At 39.1% G+C, this 16542-nt stretch overlaps 1 protein-coding gene across 4 annotated transcripts in view; it reads left to right on the top strand.

Annotated features, from left to right (window-relative positions):
* Window positions 1-16542, top strand: part of MON2 (MON2 homolog, regulator of endosome-to-Golgi trafficking) — a 56379-nt gene that overhangs the window by 18524 nt on the left and 21313 nt on the right. For 2 of the 4 annotated variants that reach the window (XM_083463247.1, XM_083463249.1), the window contains exons 7-20: window positions 1468-1593; window positions 2281-2475; window positions 3140-3264; window positions 3593-3732; window positions 4788-4941; window positions 6350-6585; window positions 7239-7320; window positions 8190-8365; window positions 9396-9508; window positions 12800-12904; window positions 13855-13935; window positions 14025-14098; window positions 14180-14270; window positions 14671-14772. In XM_083463247.1, coding sequence (XP_083319373.1) covers window positions 1468-1593; window positions 2281-2475; window positions 3140-3264; window positions 3593-3732; window positions 4788-4941; window positions 6350-6585; window positions 7239-7320; window positions 8190-8365; window positions 9396-9508; window positions 12800-12904; window positions 13855-13935; window positions 14025-14098; window positions 14180-14270; window positions 14671-14772 — 1800 coding nt within the window. Of the gene's footprint in view, window positions 1-1467; window positions 1594-2280; window positions 2476-3139; window positions 3265-3592; window positions 3733-4787; window positions 4942-6349; window positions 6586-7238; window positions 7321-8189; window positions 8372-9395; window positions 9509-12799; window positions 12905-13854; window positions 13936-14024; window positions 14099-14179; window positions 14271-14670; window positions 14773-16542 lie in introns of all 4 variants that reach the window. The other 2 variants (XM_083463248.1, XM_083463246.1) reach the window with 1 other exon arrangement.

The following is a 16542-nucleotide window of genomic DNA, read 5'->3' as shown; positions in this document are numbered from 1 at the left end:
GGAGTACAGGATCAGGTTTAAGGTGCTGGTTTTAACCTTTAAAGCCCTATACGGCCTAGGACCCTCGTACCTACGGGACCGCCTCTCCTGGTATGTCCCACAGAGAAATTTACGGTCTGCAAATAAAAACACCCTAAAGATCCCAGGCCACAGAGAGGTTAGGTTGGCCTCAACTAGAGCCAGGGCTTTCTCGGCCGCGGCTCCAATCTGGTGGAACGCTCTGTCACAAGAGACTAGGGCCCTGCAGGACCTGACATCCTTCCGCAGGGCCTGCAAGACAGAGCTGTTCCACCAGGCCTTTTGTCAGGGCGCAGCCTGACCCCCTCCTCTGGCAATCTGCACACAATTTTGCTTGATGGTTGCCATTAATTTGATCTTAATTTGGTTGCCATTAATTTGATTTTAATTTGATTTAATTAATTTTATAATGAATGTTTTAGAATGTTGGACTATTTTGATTGTTGTTAGCCGCCCTGAGCCCAGCTTCGGCTGGGGAGGGCGGGATATAAATAAAATTTATTATTTACTATTATTATTATGTGTTTAGCATAGATGAAAGTCAGGATAGTCTCAATGTTTTCAGAAACTTAAAAAGAAACAGTACTGTCTAACTGGTGGATTTAAATTGCTGGACAGAATAATGAAATTAAATAAAGGCAAATGCAATTTCTTAACAATAGACTGATTCTGATATAATGCTGGTTCTAATGCAATGCAAAATCATGGACTGGCAAAACACGGGCCTGCATTCAGCCCTGATTTAAGGCAAACTACAGTTCATCATAAGGGACTGGGTGGCGCTGTGGGTTAAACTACAGAGCCTAGGACTTGCCGATCAGAAGGTCAGCGGTTCAAATCCTGCCAACCTAGCAGTTCGAAAGCAAATCAAAATGCAAGTAGATAAATAGGTACCGCTCTGGCGGGAAGGTAAACAGTGTTTTAGTGTGCTGCTCTAGTTCACCAGAAGTGGCTTTGTCATGCTGGCCACATGACCCAGAAGCTGTCTGCGGACAAACGCCGGCTCCCTCAGCCAATAAAGCGAGATGAGTGCCGCAACCCCAGAGTCGGTCATGAGTGGACCTAACGGTCAGGGATCCCTTTACCTTTACAGTTCATCATCATCTGAACTATGATTTGCCCTTCTCTGAAAAACAGGATAAAAATGAAGAACAGATCCCATTTCTAGACTCAATTTGCAAGGCAATCACAAAGTATAGTAGGCTTCTTTAGGCAAATAGTAGCTTCCTCAAACCAGGAAAGGATATAGAGGATTGTGTATGTGAACGAGGAAGGAGTGACTGAAACTCAGACGTGTTAATACCAGAGTATGGTTTGATGGTATGTGTAAAAATTCCATATGGTGAATTACATGGCAAAGTAAAGACTGGGTGAAAATTGGGGGGGGGGGGAGGTTTCCAGGCTGATTCCTGAGAATAAAAGTACAAGAGTGTTGTTGGTTTTTTTTAGGATCTTTGTCAGCTGGTTAATGCTGATGCACCTTACTGGCTTGTAGGCATGACAGAAATGACCCGGACATTTGGTCTGGAACTGCTTGAGTCAGTCCTCAATGATTTCCCGCAAGTATTTTTACAAGTGAGTGCTTTTGTTTTTAGAAAGGGGAGGGGAATTTCAGCTACAAAGACTTTAGAAACTGTATATATTGTGGTTGGGGGTCCTAACTAGACACCTGTGAAGGGAAGGGCTCCTTTTCACAGATGGGACCAATATCTGCGTGTGGGATCCACTCCTGGAAAGTGAGGGAAGAGGCCATTTTTGCTGATTTCCCCCCATCCTCCTGCGCTGCTTCTTACGCTGTTCCATAGCTCTTCCAACCTTCCAGAGTTGATTTTTTGGAAGCACAAGGGACTGTTGGAGGGAGGGGGAATTAGTGAAAGTTGCCCTACTGCAGGCATAGGCAAACTCGGCCCTCCAGATGTTTTGGGACTATAACTTCCATGATCCCTAGCTAACAGGACCAGTGGTCAGGTGATGGGAATTGTAGTCCGAAAACATCTGGAGGGCCGAGTTTGCCTATGCCTGCCCTACTGCTTCTTTCACTGACAGGAGCTTCATGTGAGCAAAGCTCAGCTTGAGATGCTCCTGCCAGCAGAAGCTCAGTTAAGATCCAGGCCTTTGTTTCTGAAATAGGAAAGATTCGGCCATTTTTGTTAACATCTGTATCTTTGGCATCTGTATGATTGGCGCCTCTTAACCTAATACTTAGATTGTGTATTATTGTGTATAAAATTAGCCTTCTAACAGTGTCCTTTTATTTTCCAGCATCAAGAATTCAGCTTCCTCCTTAAAGAAAGGGTCTGTCCACTAGTGATAAAGCTCTTCTCACCAAATATAAAATTTAGACAAGGTTCCAGTACTTCATCTTCACCAGCACCAGTGGAAAAACCATATTTCCCGATCTGCATGCGCCTTTTGAGAGTAGTTTCCGTTTTGATCAAACAGTTTTATAGTTTACTGGTAAGAGGACGGTTTTAATATCACTATTATGCACAGGATAAGTCTTAAATACCATGCAAAATGTGGTTTCCCCCCTGAATTTTAAGGGAGCTCAATGTAGAACAGGCTTCTTCACCATCTTTTCTCTTAGCTCATCATTCAAATAATCCCTGGTTATGCTAGGAAATAGTCATACCAATAGTCCTCTGAGTTGAGGGAGGTGAAACTGCAGACACATATGCCTAAAGAGGACCGTGGCAATACTGTAACGCCTTGATAACAGAATAACCTAAGGATAATGCTTCCCCTCAATCTTTAGTTGTTCAGAAATTGTTAGGCTATAGAAAATTATTTATTCCACCTCTTCTTTCCTTCATATACCCTCTCAAAGCTCAGCTTGTCCCTTTGCCACCACCCTCTTGTTCCCACTGAGCCTGTAGCTAAGCCTAAGAATGTGTAACTGGGACAGCAAACTATTCCTTTCCATTTTACCCCATTCTCCCCTTTCTCTAGCCCCCCAAGTGTTATTAGCTTCCTTGCTATGGGACTGTGCCAAATAGCCCTTCTCCCAAAATTGCAAGTTCAAACATTTGCAGAGAGGGGCCCTGCCTTATTAGCAGAAATTCCGTGTTAAGGATACCTTGTTCAGAATTTTCTTTTAATTAATAAAAGTATTTTTGTTTAGGTAACTGAATGTGAGATCTTTCTATCGTTGCTTGTGAAGTTTCTGGATGCAGACAAACCTCAGTGGCTAAGAGCTGTTGCCGTAGAATCGATACACAGACTTTGTGTGCAACCTCAGTTATTAAGGTAGTGCAAGTATATTAGTTGATATACCATATACCAATTGAAGTAATGCTTTCGATAAAATATTTGGATAATTGAAATAACAGTGCACAGGTATTGTGTTAGGTGTGCAGGTATACAAATAGTGGGTCACTGATTTTAATATCCTTAAATTTGTTTTAAATTCTAGAATGTAAATGCTGTCCTGTAGAACATGAAGCCTTTCTGTGGCTACCACATACTTTTTCCAGTCAGTATAAGAAAGAGTGTTTCATAATGTAGAGTCACTGATGAAATGACGAAAGCATTTTCTAAATAACTGCGTTTTTACTCTGTCCGAATTGTGTAACAGGTCCTTCTGTCAGTCTTACGATATGAAGCAGCATTCAACTAAGGTATTCCGTGACATCGTGAATGCTCTGGGATCATTTATTCAGTCACTGTTTCTCGTACCAAATACAGGGAATGCATCAGCTGCAACAAACCAAACAGGTAAACTAGACCCTTGGACTATTTTGAGCCATTTATCAGTCAGTCCCTCTTAGGAGCACTGATTTCAATAAACATTTTATTTATTTAGCTCAATTAGTACTTTGAGTTGTATTCATGAGAATGATAGCTTGATCATGTTGCAAAAGGTAAAATAAAGCCTTTTAGAAGAACTTCCATAGAGCCTTACCCTGTAACTCTGAATGGAAGGCATGAAGCCTATCATATCAAACAGTTAAAGCTGTCATATTTTTTAAACCACCATACCAGCACCCAGGGCCAGGACACCCATGCAGCAGGTTCTGGATAGCTACCTTTTCTTCCTCAACAGGTGGAGGTGTGGAGACAGCATTTCCCATTTTCCCTCTAGTGGCAAAACGCCTGGGCTAACCCTGCCAGCGCCTGTTTCAGCAGATACCTCAAAATCTTAATGCATATGCTGCATCTCATAACTTTTGAGTGGTTTAATTTGCTAATATTTTAAATTTCTGAGCTCTGAGTGACTTTAGCTTTTCAGTGTAGCTCTACTGGTGTCGGTAAGACCTCTTTAATGAAATGCAAGATGCACTAGAAATGATTGGCCAGGAGGGGGCATTCAAAACAGATGGATAAAACATTGTTTGAATAACCTTTGCTTATAGGAATGTTGTCTTAATGATATTAAGAAAAAGGGTTCCCATATATACTCGAGTATAAGCCAAATTTTTCAGCACATTTTTTATGGTGAAAAAGCCCCCCTTGGCTTATACTCAAGTGAGGGTCCTTTCGGGCTGCTGCTGCTCCTTCCTCCTCCTCCGCCTTTGGTGGCGGCGGCGGAGGAACGAGCAGCCCGAAATCAGCCCTTTTGGGCTGCTTGTTCTTCCTCCACCGCTGCCACCCCCACCAGGTTTGTGAACCAGCTTATACTCGAGTCAGTTTTCCCAGTTTTTTGTGGTAAAATTAGGTGTCTCGGCTTATATTCGGGTTGGCTTATACTTGAGTATATACGGTATGTTGCGCTTAACTAATTAAATTAATATTGAAGTGCAGTTAATTCCCCCGCTTGATTCACTGTATAGGAGGAAGCGTGCCTGGTGGCACAGCCTCAGCACAGACCAATCCCGGAATGTTAGGGATGGGTGGAAGTGTGACAGTCTTGCCTGCTTTTGAATACAGAGGAACCTGGATACCCATCCTCAGTGTGTCAACACAGGGCAGTGCTAAAGCGACCTAGTAAGTAAAATATTGATCTTTTAAACCATGAATTTGCCACATCCTAAGTAGTTGTAACTAAGCAGGAATATGGAGAAGATGTGTTCTGGAAACAGCCCTGGGTAGCATCAGGCAAGTGCTACCCTGGCGGGCACTTGGAGTCGTTCTGATCATGTCTGTGTATTGGTTTCTTTCTTGATTGTGCCTCAGATCTGTTTCTTCTCCAGATGGATTAGAAATTACTTTTCTGTGGTGCCCTAACCTCCTTTGAGTACATATTTCCTCTGGTTTCTTATTAGGCTCTATTTATTTGGGTTGCTGGTCAAGTCTTGGGATGGTTTATAATTATAGTGTGTTTCTTTAGTTATGACATCAGACCTCCGATGACCCTAAAGAATTGCCAGCACAGATATATGTTGTAGTGTTGAATAATTTATATTTGTAAGGTAGATTTTTTTTTTATCTGTATAAATAAATTGAACGCCTGCATTTCTGTAGGCTTTCAGATGATTGAAATGCTTACTAACACACTAAGAAACAAGCCTCATTGGACACAATTGGCTCATGCACATGCAATGGTAAACAGTGCTTTAGCACTATGTGGACAAAGCACAATGATTCCAAGTACGTGGGAGACGGAGGAAGACTTCAAACCACAAAGCTGGCTTGTTTAGCAACTTATCATTGCTTAATTTAAACTGGGATTCCTGATTTACATATAATTCTAAACCAATCATTTTTAAAATAGAAAGCAATCTTGCTAGAAGGCTTCCCAACTGTGTGGGAGGAGGAGGAGGAAGTTTGAGAGCCTGTTCCATTTTCAGTAAGGCTTATTCACATAGTGCTAAAACATGGTTTAGTATTATGTGCAAACCAGCCCTCTGGCAGTAACTTCCAAGTAAACATACATAGGATTGCAATGTAAGTGAATACATCTGGGAAATATTTGAAAGGTTTAGGGAGCTAGCTCTCCTTTGAGCATTGATGTTTGGAGCAATTAACTATGATTGCACAGAATATGCTAGTATCAGTGTAAGAAACCTCAGTTTTACAGCAATATTTCAGTTCTAATGTTAATCTGATATTTGGTTTGGTTTGCAAATTGTGATATTTGCAACAGAGTATTTTGTTAGCTAAGTGATGGGTACCAAGGGCATATTATTCCTTTTGCTTACATTTACAGTAGTACCTCGGGCTAAGTACTTAATTCATTCCCGAGGTCCATACTTAACCTGAAACTGTTCTTAACCTGAAGCACCACTTTAGCTAATGGGGCCTCCTGCTGCCGCCAGAGCACAATTTCTGTTCTCATCCTGAAGCAAAGTTCTTAACCTGAAGCACTATTTCTGTGTTAGCGGAGTCTGTAACCTGAAGCGTATGTATCCCGGGGTACCACTGTATTTATTTAACCCTCCCCCTCCCTTCTTAGCCTAGAGATGTTGGACAAAGTTGAGCCACCCACAATTCCTGAAGGCTATGCTATGTCAGTAGCATTCCATTCTTTACTGGATCTTGTCCGTGGCATCACTAACATGATTGAGGAAGAATTGGGACAGGTTGAAATGGAGAGTCAAGTAACAACAGCTGATACACAGTCTTCACCGACACAGTCCTCAGACCTGCAAGATTCTAATTCAGCGTCCGACCAAACTGACAAAGAAACAGGTATGTGATAATGATTGGTATTGGTTAAGGTTAATAAAAGGAAAGTAATATAAAGCTGCTTGCAGATGTATAGGGCCTGGTGTAGGTATTTCTCTGTGTAGGTGAGCTCTACTTCCTCCTCACCTTCACTTTTTAACTGAATGTAAATTACCTCTTTCTTTTTATTGCCCCCTCTTCCTAGTTTTTCAAAAGGAATGCTTGTTTTGGTTCCTACTCATCCCCATTTTTGTAGTTGCCTTGCATTATTATAATTTCTAAGAACATGTATATATGTCTACTTTTTTTAAAAAAAACCACTGAACTAAGGTGCCTAAAATAGTTTTTTTGGATCTTGGATTTTCTCTTGAAAACTTGCTCTGACAGACAAAGCTATGGTCCTCATTAGATAATTTGTCACACCTCCCAGCCAGGCTGTTGCTGTTATTCATGGCAGCCATATTTGATTCTGAAACTGTAGAGTGGAAAGGTAGTCCAAGTGAACCCAGTCTGCCTTATAGCCTGTCTTGTACCAACTTACTGGAAATGTCTAGTAGACTGGAAATGGGATATATATATATATACTAAAAGAAAAATGCATCGGAAAGTGAGTCTGCTATACTGTATTCATGTTACTAAATGTTGTTTTAAAATTACTCTCATCCTCCCCTCCCAAGTCAGCAGAGCAGTTTGGGAAGAAATGGTGAACGCTTGCTGGTGTGGTCTACTTGCTGCACTGTCTTTACTTCTGGATGCAAGGTATTCAGTCAGTTTACAATTACATTTCATTCTTCAGAGCTTTCTGTTCTTACCTTGGATTTGAAACAAGTTTGAAACTTAGAACCTCAACTGCGTTGAGTACCGAGGTAGCAGAGTTTCCAAGGACTAAAGAAGACATAATTATACGTTGAGGGGGGAAAGTATAAAAGATTGGATGTGACTCAGTAATAGATTTATTGGGGGTTAAGAATATTATATAGGCCTTTTTTTCTCTCTGCAGTAATATTTTGTTATTTACTTAGCTTTACAGTGCTTCAGTTATATGCATGCATGGCACATCTGTGTGGAAATGATTTGTTTACTCTTAAAGGACAGCTTTATTTATTTATTCTTCACGTTTTTACAACAAACAGTTTGCCAATCAGTCAAACTGACTAACAATTGGGATTTAAAATACAGCTAAATAGCAAATGAATCATTTAAAAATAATGTTATACATTAAAAGTGTTAATCTCCAGCCCGTTTACAAATCAGTATGGTTTAGAAAAAAAATCCTTTTTTTCTGCATCTCTGAAATGTGTAGGTTTTAGAATACGGTATTATAAAACTGGTGTTCTACAGTATTATAAAACTGGTGTTATTTAAAAAACTTGATCAGAGTTAAATGTCTCCTGTATCTTTACAGTAATTTTTTTTGTCTGCGTTTTGTGACATTTTGATTAGTCCTGGTAACCTGCTATGAATTTTTGATTCTACCCCCACCCCCATGGGCCAACATGGCTGCTGATCCTTTTTGAATATTTTCATAGGATTTTTTCCTCATAGTAAATGTGTAAGTATGAGTGTTCCCTTTTCGGCTTCTTCTTATATGTATAAATCATGCCTTTTACTTATTTGTACTATTTCAGCACTGATGAAGCTGCCACAGAAAATATTTTAAAAGCAGAATTGACTATGGCTGCACTGTGTGGAAAACTTGGTCTCGTAACATCAAGAGATGCCTTCATTACTGCCATTTGCAAAGGCTCCCTGCCTCCTCATTATGCCCTAACTGTGCTGAACACTACTACTGCTGCACTTTCTGGTAAATGTAAGGATATTATTTGGTCTTACTTTTCTTCTTGTAAACAAGAGCATACACAATTATAAGCAAACAGCCATAACATGGTTGAAAATTTTTGCTTTTCCAGACACATATTTGATAAACAAGTGCTTGGCAGAATGGTATATGATGCTATGGAAGTGTTTGAGGTGAACCATAGTCTTTTGTGAAATAATCTGGTCTTCCCTATCTACAGCCACTTGAGATATATCCTGATCCTGAAAGAGTAGTATTTTTTTTCTTTCAGAGGCAGAATCACATTAACAGCCCACATGAGTGATCTGTTCTTCACCCCCTTTAAAGCCTTGCAGCTTGATTCCTGTTATAAACTGAAAATAATATTTATAGCTTTAAATGTAATGGAAATTGTATTAAGAACTTTAGGTACAGCATAACCTTCATATCTGCCACAGACCAAAAGTGTGACTATAACCCATTTTTAAAAAGAAATGGCTTTTAAAATAGCCTTTAGAGCAACAATAGTCCCTTAATTTTTTTCTAATATATTTTCTTGGGTTTTTTTAATATACATGGGTGTCCTTTTCAGTGATGTGGGGTGGAATTTCTGGAAACTATTTTTTTTTTTAACTTTACCTCTTGTGATTTTTAAAGGGATTAACTAGAAATAAATATAATGTATCAAATGTTACTTCTGTTACCAATCCTAAAAATAGTTTGGTGTTGGTAACTTAAATAAGTAAAATTATTTCTATGTGTGTGTATTTTCAAACTTCATATCCTTTTCAGAGGGTTAGATGCAGGCTTTATTCCCACAGGCGAAGGCAACTTCTGAGGAGAGTTGCGGTCAAGGGATGCTTCTGCTGGGGACAGGCAATTTTTGCCAGCCTCTCCCTGAAATTCACGGCAGCAGGACCCACTCTCTTCCAGAGGGTTTGGGAACCTTTCTGGGTGCAGTAGTATGAGAGGTGGGAATTGCCCAAAATTTCTGTCTTGGGAAGGTGAAGTCTGTATCTTAGAATTGAAATCTTAGAATTCTTCTTTTGCTTTTTAGCATATTCAATCCAGGGGCAGAATGTTCAGATGATTAGTCCATCAAGTGAGTCTCACCAGCAAGTTGTAGCAGTAGGACAACCACTTGCTCTCCAACCACAGGGAACAGTAATGGTAAAATATCATTTGTAAATATCATTTTCTTATTTGATGGTTTAATTTTACTAGACTTTCACTTTTATCTCAAAAGTCCAGTGATGCATCTGCCCCATAGACCAGCGGATATATTGGAGTGAGCATGTAGTAAAAGAAAGTAATGTGGAATTGGATTTGAGGGACTTAGCAGGAATATTTTAGATGCATGCCGCATACCTAATTACCTTTGTGTGTCAATGAAATGTCCGACTGATTTCAGTTAACTGAAAGGGCCTCCTCTGTATCCAGTTTTGGTCACCAATATTTAAGAATGTTAGCAATTCAGTTCATGTTGTTTAAAATATTAGCATCTAATTTTGCAGCTTTTAGAAAAGCACCCAGATTACAAAAAGTATCTAGCAGAATTCTGGTGGTTGATATCTTAATTTATGTGCAAAGATGGAGCCACTTAACAAATATCATTTAATAACAACAACAATAATTTTATTATTTATATTCTGCCCATCAGCTGGGTTTCCCCATCCACTGTGGGTGGCTTACAGCATATATAAAAACACAATAAAAATTTGAACATTGAAAAACAGACTATCTTATATCTTAACAGCTTTTGGGATAAAGGTTGACTGTAGCAACAAAAAGATTATGGACAAGATCTACAACAGCAGGTGCAAAGGGATTTCCCCTTTCTCTCCCTCCCACATGTACTCTGGAGGGTCTTCCATTCAGAGCAGAAGTAGGGGAGCAGGGCCTGCAGGGAGAAGGACAGGAACGAGAAGTCTCATGTGCACAAGCAAGCTACCTGTCATCCTAAGCATGCAAACCTTAAACATACTTATCCCATTAAACACACATTGGATTGTACTATTAATCTTGTGTTGCAAGTATGCATACATCATAACGTATGAATGGTGGCATAGAACGTGGTCTAAAAATACCAGTCGGGGAGTTGTACATGGCAGCTTTCCAAACCATATGTCCAAATAAGAAATCTTGCACTCAGTGCTTTTCATGTGTTTTGAAAAAAGATGTGAATCAGCATTTGGAATCTTGGCTTGTTTGCCATGAACTTGTATTCATCCTATTTTCAGCAATAATAATTACACAAAGCATTTATATAGGTTTGGGTGAATACTTCAGTTAATTTGTATTCACATTTCAGTTTGTATATATCCCCAGATTAGAAACTGAAACATTCCCAGGTCCCCACCTCAGTCCCTTTCAGGGTCTTTTTAAAGTGCATTCTCCTCCTTGAATGTCAGCCACTCACTTATACGGGGACAAGTATGGGGATGCTTGGGGAACCCAGCCTGCTCCTGTCTTCGTAGCACTGTTTTGTTGCATGGCTATGCTAGAATATGACCTAATGTTGGAACTGGTGCTTATAGTTAGATTATGGGCATGGCTTATGAACTTAGACATTTCCTGTGTGTCTGTTGTCTGCTCTTCCTCTTTGTACCGTTTGTCTGTCAAGCCGCTTCATCCATGTTTTCCCCCTTAGTTTTCCTTTTTCACCAATCTACTACGAGGAACAGCCACCCAGCAGAAGCAAAATTTGCACCAGCTTCCTTCCCTTCCTCTCCCCCCTGTTTCCTGCATGCAGAGAAGGGGGAGCCCAGCTACACACCCATCTCTTCAGGTACCCTCCCAGCAGCAAGGTGGCCATTTTGGATGAGACAAGCCAGAGTGCCCAGTCTTGGGACTTTCATTGTCACTGTAGATTATTGTTCTGGGCCCTTCCTGCCTGTTCTTCCATCAGACATATACTTCTTCTATGAAACCAGTGCTAAGTTAGGAGCCTTGGTTTCCTTTCTAAGCTGACTGGATAGAGTACGTTCCCGCCTCTTTAACAGTATACAATTTCTGCTACTCTCTATTAGTCCTTTTAAGAGTTTCCCGAGGTAAGTAACTTGCCTCTTGTTGCTTTCTCTTGCCTTGCTTACCGGTATTTTGGTAGCAAAATAATTTGTCCTAGCTTGAAGAATACCCATTCATTATGGCTGGATTGCTGTTCCTGTGCTCCCTTACATTAGAATCCATCCTGCTGCCTTGGATCTTAACCTTCCTTCTTCTATTATAGTGCTGGTGAAGTGGGTGGTCATTCTATATCGCTATAATGTTCACTGATTCTTTCTTGGATGAGTCTTGCCTTTTTCATGTTTTGTTTTGTGTCCTCTCTTGCTATCATTCCATATACCTCCCTTTGTTACTGTGAATTCTGTGGTCTGAATATCTAACAATGGCTAAGGAGAAAAGAAACTGCAGTTCCATACTATCCTTAAGTTTTAGCTGTCTAACTTAGCCTTGCTGCTACTCTCAATATGACCAAATTGAGAAGGAGATTGCTGTTTCATTCCTAAAATCTTGAAAGACCACGTTTTACTATTAATGGGATAATACAGGTAGATAAAGTAAAACATGCATGAGCTTATAGGAGATACACAGTGAGTTTGCGGTGCTAGGTTAAGATTGAGGTTGTTTTAATTTACTAGTTGCAAATATAAACATGATTTCTGCACTGGAAGGATGTTTCAGATTTCTAGAAATAATTCCTTAAAGTTAACAATATTTTTCTTTGATATCCTGTATATGTAGATGAATCTACCAGCCAGAATAAAAGCTCTTTTTGACAGACTCAAAGTTTCAAAAGACCAGCCTTGTACTAAAATTCACAATATCAGTGCAACAAATGCAATGTACAATTTGCATTCTCTGTGTAGATTGAGTGGCAAATGTTTGCTTATAACCCGGAGTTCTGCATCCATTGAAGTCAATGGGACCATGCTGAGGAAAGGCTGTGCATTTTTTTCCCCTTCAAACAATAGCTGTTTCTGTTTCACAATATTCAGTCATCTGTCCAGTAAATTTTAAAACTTGAAGTAAAACCTCAAATAAATAAATAAAGGATGCCAATAATTTCACTGAGTATATGCAGGTTTTACTTCAACACATTCTTTTGTATCCTGGACTGCATGTTTCCAGTTGCAAAGGAGAATCTTCTTTTTCTGCCCCATTTTCGCTTGACGAGTAGAAAATAGCAGGACAAACTAGCTATCATAATGATTAACATGTTGAAATAGAAGGATTAAGAGGTTTGAATGAATTAAAATGGCTTGGTTCTTCCAGTGTCATTTAGCTGCTGTAATTTAACTCCAATGTAAATTCATCACATACACGTAGGTCTAGACAGAGGGGGGAAATAAAAGAACGGATTGCAGGGTTTCCACCATCATGTTTGCTATTACCGTTTTTTTCACAAATGCTATTATTTTCTCTACTTCGAAAATTCTAACTGTTTAAATGCTCTCCTAGCTTACGTCTAAGAATATACAGTGCATGAGGACATTACTTAGCTTGGCTCATTGTCATGGAGCTGTCCTTGGTACATCCTGGCAACTTGTGTTAGCTACTCTCCAGGTGAGTAATGGGTAATGCTTGATTTACCTTTCTTGACTTGCATTTTGTTTTAACTTCTTAGGTGGATATTCTCTTTGAGTGAAACTCCTTCCATGATGCAAGCCAGCCCCACACAATTGTGCTTTTCAAACTTTTTGTAATTAAAGCATGGCGATTTTTGTAGCTTTACGTGAACATGCAGCAAACGAGCTTTTTGCTTCCCTTACATTTCTGTGACTAAATGAAATGTACCCACAACTGTAATGAAGGTAGCCAAGTAACATATTCGAACTGGGGGGAAAACCATCCACAGAACAGCTGGAGAATTTAAGTAGAATTTTTAAAGTTGGAATATTAGCATGTAATACACTTTGGGCAGATCAACACCGTACATTTAAAGCACACCCCACACGCATTTAAGGCATATGACTTCCTCCAAAGAATCCTGAGAACTGTACTCTCATCCTCACAGAGCTACAATTGCCAAACAAACTTCATCCCCCAGGATTCCTTGGGGGAAGTAATGTGCTTTAAATGTGTATTGGATATGCTTGAAATGTATGGTGCGGATCTGTCCTTGCTCACAGAAGTGCAAACCTTGAAAGGTATTTTTTTATGGCCTAGTTCAAATGTCACACTAACCCATAGTTTAAAACAAAAAAAAATTGTTTAATGTAAATGAGAAGTGTGTTGGTGCATGCTGCTCTTAACATTCCCAGAGCTGGAATTGTGGTTTGTTTCTTTCCAAACAAAGCACAAGCCTGAGTTTGGACAATACAACAAGTCAAACTTTGGCTTGTTTCATGTGCAGCACGGCAAAATGCAAAAGAGAAGCACTGCAGAAATGTAGTGAAGTGTGCGGCACATTCTGTTCATTCACATAAACCCATAGGTTGTTTTAAACTCTTGTTTAATGTTTAACGTGGACCTTTATGCAAGCACTTAAGTTTAAAATGTGTTTTTCATTTCAGCATCTTGTATGGATTCTTGGTTTAAAGCCTGGTGTTGGAGGTGCTTTGAAGCCTGGAAGAGCTGTGGAAGGACCTAGCACCGTAAGAATTTGTTTACTGTGTAGCAGAATAAATCACATTGTATTTTTATGTTATGCATTTGCTTACATAATTTAATTGTATCCTTTCAGGTTCTAACTACAGCTGTTATGACTGACTTACCAGTTATCTCCAACATACTTTCCAGGCTATTTGAAAGCTCACAGTAAGAGAACAAACTTTTAGATCACAATGTTTGTTTCTAATCCCTTTTGGCAATAGTTCTAATAATTGATCCTTCCCACAGGTACCTAGATGATGTTTCATTACATCATTTAATAAATGCACTTTGCTCCTTGTCGCTGGAAGCAATGGACATGGCCTATGGAAATAATAAGGTATAGTATATTTTATTCTGGTTTTCAGACATGCTTTATAAATTAACTAACTCCTAGCTTTGGTTTTTAAATTTCTTGCAGTTCAATATATTATTTGTTAAGTCAGCATCATATAGAATGAATTGTGCTAATGATTCTACTACTGAATTTAGGGCATTATAACAACACGATAGCTGAGCTTCACAGGAAGGTACACTAATGCAATTGTTTATTTAAAGTTTAAATGCACCATATTAAAATGTGGCGAAACAGCAAATAGAAAGATTAGCATTAGGAACTAACTCAGAAAATGAGCTGTTTTAAGGAAGTAGAAATGCAGAGTATAAATACTTTAAATGGAAAAATATAATGCAATAGGTTGTTAAGTCAAGTGACTGTTTTAAATTCTGTTTATGCTTAGGAGCCATCACTATTTGCTGTTGCTAAGTTGCTCGAAACAGGACTAGTTAACATGCATAGGATTGAAATTTTATGGAGACCACTGACTGGCCATCTCCTAGAGGTAAACAATATTTTTATAACCTTCAGGTGAACCTTTGTATTTTTCCTCTGTGGTATTAAAACTTAAAAACATAAGGGTTTTTTTTTGAAAGCCATTTATGCTACATTGGTTTTTAATTTCATCTTATTTTCTATTCTGTTTCTAGATTATTTTTTGTTTCTTATAGAATTTGCATTGTTTTCCCCTCAGCACTATTTAAGTGTGGGTTCTATAGCTTCTTATTAAATCAAGCTGTTTTGATGATGTTGAAAAGCAGAGCCCAGGCAAGTTGACATATCATACTTAAAGGCATACATCTGCAAAGGCAGAAATAAAGCTGTAGTATCTTAGAAAATATTACAAAATGTAGACGGAGGAACATAATACCTACAGTGCAATCCTGTGTATGTTTACTCAGATGTAGTACCAGTGTGTTCAGTTGGACTTAATTCTAGGTAAGTGAGATGGTGCTGTCAAACTGATTTTAATAATCTCAAATGAAAAGGCATCTCTTACTGTATCCTTGACGTCTATGGAGACTGGAGTTACTCTTCCTGGTAACCAGTTCTGTTCCATTGTAGTTCCAGGCTTAGGAGTTTCCCATAATACCATTTACTGTAAAGAGAATGTCCATGCAAAGAATGCTGGAAGCTTGGAAGCAGGGGGCGGAATTCATTTACCTCTATTAAAGAGGACTCTTTGTTGTTCACTTCCTCTGATATATCTAATATTGAGCTGTCTAAGGACTTTTGGTACAAGGCTGTGTGTGTGCCTGAGTTCTTTTCCTCCTGGTAGGATGGTGATTAGTTTGGAAAGGATCCACATGATAAACTCCATTACATAGTTGCAATGTTCTCATGCATACCATAGTTATTTCAAATAAGTCACTTGTGTTAGTATAGTCATCACCTGGGAAGAAATTATGCACATGTCTGTTCATAAGTCAAATATTAGTCTTATTTAACTGCTTATGAATGGTTTGTCATATATGGATTTAAGTGCACATATGTGTAATCCCATCCTATAGAAACACTTATGGGAATCACTTGTCAGAAGCTGTTTCATAATTGCAAATTAGTGAAGGAAGCATCCTGATGGTACATAGGAGTAGTGCTCTTTATATGATTAGGGTAAAGTAGTTGTCTGTTCTAGTTATTACAGTGGTGCCTCGCAAGACGAAATTAATTCGTTCCGCGAGTTTTTTCGTCTAGCGAATTTTTCGTCTTGCGAAGAAGCACGGTGTCGGAAAAGTTTTGGAAAAGCTTCAAAAATCACCAAAAACCTCAAAAAAGGCTACCACACCGCGTTCTATGAGTTGCTCCTCGAAGTCAAGTCACAACTGTATTAACAGTGTTAAGAAAAAGGAAACAAACTTGCAAAAAACGCAAGACGTTTTCGTCTTGCGATGCAAGCCCATAGGGAAATTCGTCTTGCGAAGCAGCTCAAAAACCGCAAAACCCTTTCGTCTAGCGAGTTTTTCGTCTTGTGAGGCATTCGTCTTGCGGGGCACCACTGTACATGGCTGGCTAAAATGCCAGGATTACCTTAACAGAAAAATGCATAGACATTTGCAGTCTGTGTAAAATGTAATCTTTTTAAGTTGTCAATAAAAGTTTGGTTGTAGATAACAAATGTATATATAAAATAGAAACACAATGAGTTTCACTGGCTAAAATGGAAGGACTTGTACTACCATTTATACTGAATTGAACAAAAAAACTCACAAAATTCTCATATCTTAATTTCAAACTGGATCCTACTGGAAAATGCAGTTTTGGATTTAAATTCCAT

Source organism: Podarcis liolepis (assembly GCF_965112155.1).
Source record: "Podarcis liolepis genome assembly, chromosome: 10".
Taxonomy (NCBI): domain Eukaryota; kingdom Metazoa; phylum Chordata; class Lepidosauria; order Squamata; family Lacertidae; genus Podarcis; species Podarcis liolepis.
This window is presented reverse-complemented; position numbering and strand designations above follow the sequence as displayed.